At 48.9% G+C, this 2,575-nt stretch overlaps 1 protein-coding gene across 1 annotated transcript in view; it reads left to right on the plus strand.

Annotated features, from left to right (window-relative positions):
- Nucleotides 1-298: 298 nt before the first annotated feature.
- The window catches only part of LOC111726935 (WD repeat-containing protein 34-like), a gene marked incomplete at its 3' end in the record, with an annotated part of 12,737 nt that continues 10,460 nt past the window's right edge, over nucleotides 299-2,575 (plus strand). The window contains exons 1-2 of the mRNA XM_023516100.1: nucleotides 299-356; nucleotides 2,136-2,302. Coding sequence (XP_023371868.1) covers nucleotides 299-356; nucleotides 2,136-2,302 — 225 coding nt within the window. The remainder of the gene's footprint in view (nucleotides 357-2,135; nucleotides 2,303-2,575) is intronic.

Raw genomic sequence — 2,575 nt, forward strand, 5'->3', positions numbered from 1 at the left:
TAAATATGTAATTGTTACACTCACATCTGCTTCCTATGCCTCCCAATTTCTCTGCTTTCTCCTTTCTTTCTTTTACCTTCTGCAGGCTGGCTTTTGCCCCCACTATGCCACCAAAATTATTCTCAACAAGGCCACCAGATATCACCCAAAATACCAATTTCTGTGCTTGATCTATTTTCTGGCCTTATCCCTTCTCTTCCTGAAATGTCTGTCCCTCTTTGGGCAGGCGAAGCAATGGTCCTATCTCATTCTATGGCTAGGACACTACAGCCAGAAAGGTTCTAGCTAGTTATAGAAGATGAACCCACTCTCCAGGCTTCAAATCCAGATCTCCCTACATCCTCACTTCTGCAATTGTGAGATGTGGTTTTTGTTTGTTTGTTTAAAACTCATTCTTGCTCTGTAGCCCAGACAAGCTCACTGCAGCCCAGGAGTCCTGGGCTCGAGCCTCTGGAGTAGGTACTAGCTAATCTTTACATTTTATCTTGTAGAAATGATGTCTGCTATGTTGTCCAGTCTAACCTCTAATTCCTAGGCTTAAGCGATCCTCTTGCCTTTGTTTTCCAGAGGATTACAGTTGTGAGCCACTATGCTAGCACCCAGCCTTGAGCTGCTGCTTTTTTTTTTTTTGAGACAGAGTCTCACTTTGTCACCTTTCATAGAATGCCATGGCATCATAGTTCACAGCAACCTGAAACTCCCGGGCTTAAGCGATTCTCTTGCCTCAGCCTCCCAAGTAGTTGGGACTACATGCACCTAACACAATGCCTGGCTATTTTTAGAGATGAGGTCTCACTCTGGCTGAGGCTGGTCTCCAACCTGTGAGCTCAGGCAATCCACCCTCATCGGCCTCCTATGTCCTGGGATTATAGGCATGAGTTCAGCTTCTTCTTTTTTTTTTTTTTTTGTGGTTTTTAGCCAGGGCTGGGTTTGAACCCCCCACCTCCGGCATATGGGGCCAGTGTCTTACCCCTTTGAGCCACAGGCGCCACCCTTCAGCTTCTTTTTGAGTGTGATTTTTAGAATCCTTGGTGATGTTGGAAAATTCTTCCAGTCTTTGTTTTTTTAAGCACCCTATCCACTTCTCTTCCAGTGTTAAGATTGTTTTACTAGAAGAATTTTGTTTAGTTTTACTTTCTAGAAAGAAATTTCTACTGCATTTGATTTTTCTCCACTGTTGCTAATCTAATCAGTCCTCGTGGCCTTGGTTGCAACAAGGCTCTAATAGGGAGGACTCTGTCACTGGGTGGTGCAGAGGCGACTGGAACTGGGCTGTTTCCATCTCTGAGATGGAAGGAAAGCAGTTCTGAGGAACTCGCCGGAAGATTCCTATTTAGAGAGGCTCAGAACTAGGCTTTGGGGTCAGGCAGACCACCTTCGAGGTCTTGGTGGGTCACTTGCCTGCATTACTTCTTGGCCATCAGCATCATCATGAAACACATGTATAAATAAAAGTTGCTTCCAGATGGTGAAGATTTAATAAACATACATAATGCTCTGACCTCATTGCCTTACACACAGTAGGCAGGTAGTTAATTGGTAGTTACTTGTGTCCTTAATTTAAACTTATTAAACATTTTCCTGTAAAAGACCTCATTTGGGCCTCCCAATTATTTAACTATACTTGGTATCCGCGTGTGGATTATTTTTTATCCTCATTATATTGAGGCAGAAACAGAATATCAGAGCGAAAGCACTTGGGTTCAAAGTAGGGGTCAACTCGAGCAGAGCAGTTTCACCCTGTGCTGGAGACACCGCGCATCTCGAGCAGCTCTGTGCCCCCAGGGCCCAGACCTCGCGGGCCGCCACGGCCTCAGCGCCATCTTTGAGCCTGGCACCAGTGCCTTTTATCCGCACTTCCCTTCGCCCCCGTGCAATTGCTTCTGCCCAAACCTTGCCCTTTCTGGGTATAGGGTGTCTAAAGCCAGTCATACTTGTAGGTCTGGCCGAACAGAGTCACTTATGTCTTTCTCTTGGGCCTTGGAGAATGCGTTCTGACCAATTCAAAAATGGCGCCGTCAGCCTGAACTTCCTAGTCTTTAGCTCGTGAAGGCGCGGGGACAAAGGTCATGACTTCAGTGCGTCGGCGCTAGGGGGAAATGGGCGGAGCCGTCTCCGTGGCAACCCGCGCGCAGCCGGGCCGCAGCGCTGGGCGCGAAGAGCTAGTGTTGCGGCGCTGGCGACGGGCGGGGCTGCGAGCGCCGAGGGGCCCGGGAGGCCGGGGCCACTGCAGGATGAGACCCTGGGCGTGGCGTCCGTACCCTCACAGTGGAGGGGCGTCCAGGGCATCCGCGGGGAGACGGTGAGGGTGCGGGCCCCGCGCAGAGCTACGCGGCGGGAAGGCTGGGGCGCGGCACGTTGGCTGGGCGAGGTTCTGTGGTCCCACCGTTTTGCTTTAATTGTTTTAATCCTCACGAACTAACCCAAGTGGTATCTGGCCCCAGTTTTTCTCTAATCTTTGAGGAAAACGAAAAAGTACTTTTTGAAGGATTTTCTGTGAACTGCAGTTTTTAGACACTTCTAAACTAACTTGTTTAAAAAGAAAGACCAGGCTCAGTGCCTCAAGTGGCTAAGG

The sequence above is a fragment of the Otolemur garnettii genome, unplaced genomic scaffold (assembly GCF_000181295.1).
Source record: "Otolemur garnettii isolate 467f Iridium unplaced genomic scaffold, OtoGar3 scaffold00087, whole genome shotgun sequence".
Lineage (NCBI taxonomy): Eukaryota > Metazoa > Chordata > Mammalia > Primates > Galagidae > Otolemur > Otolemur garnettii.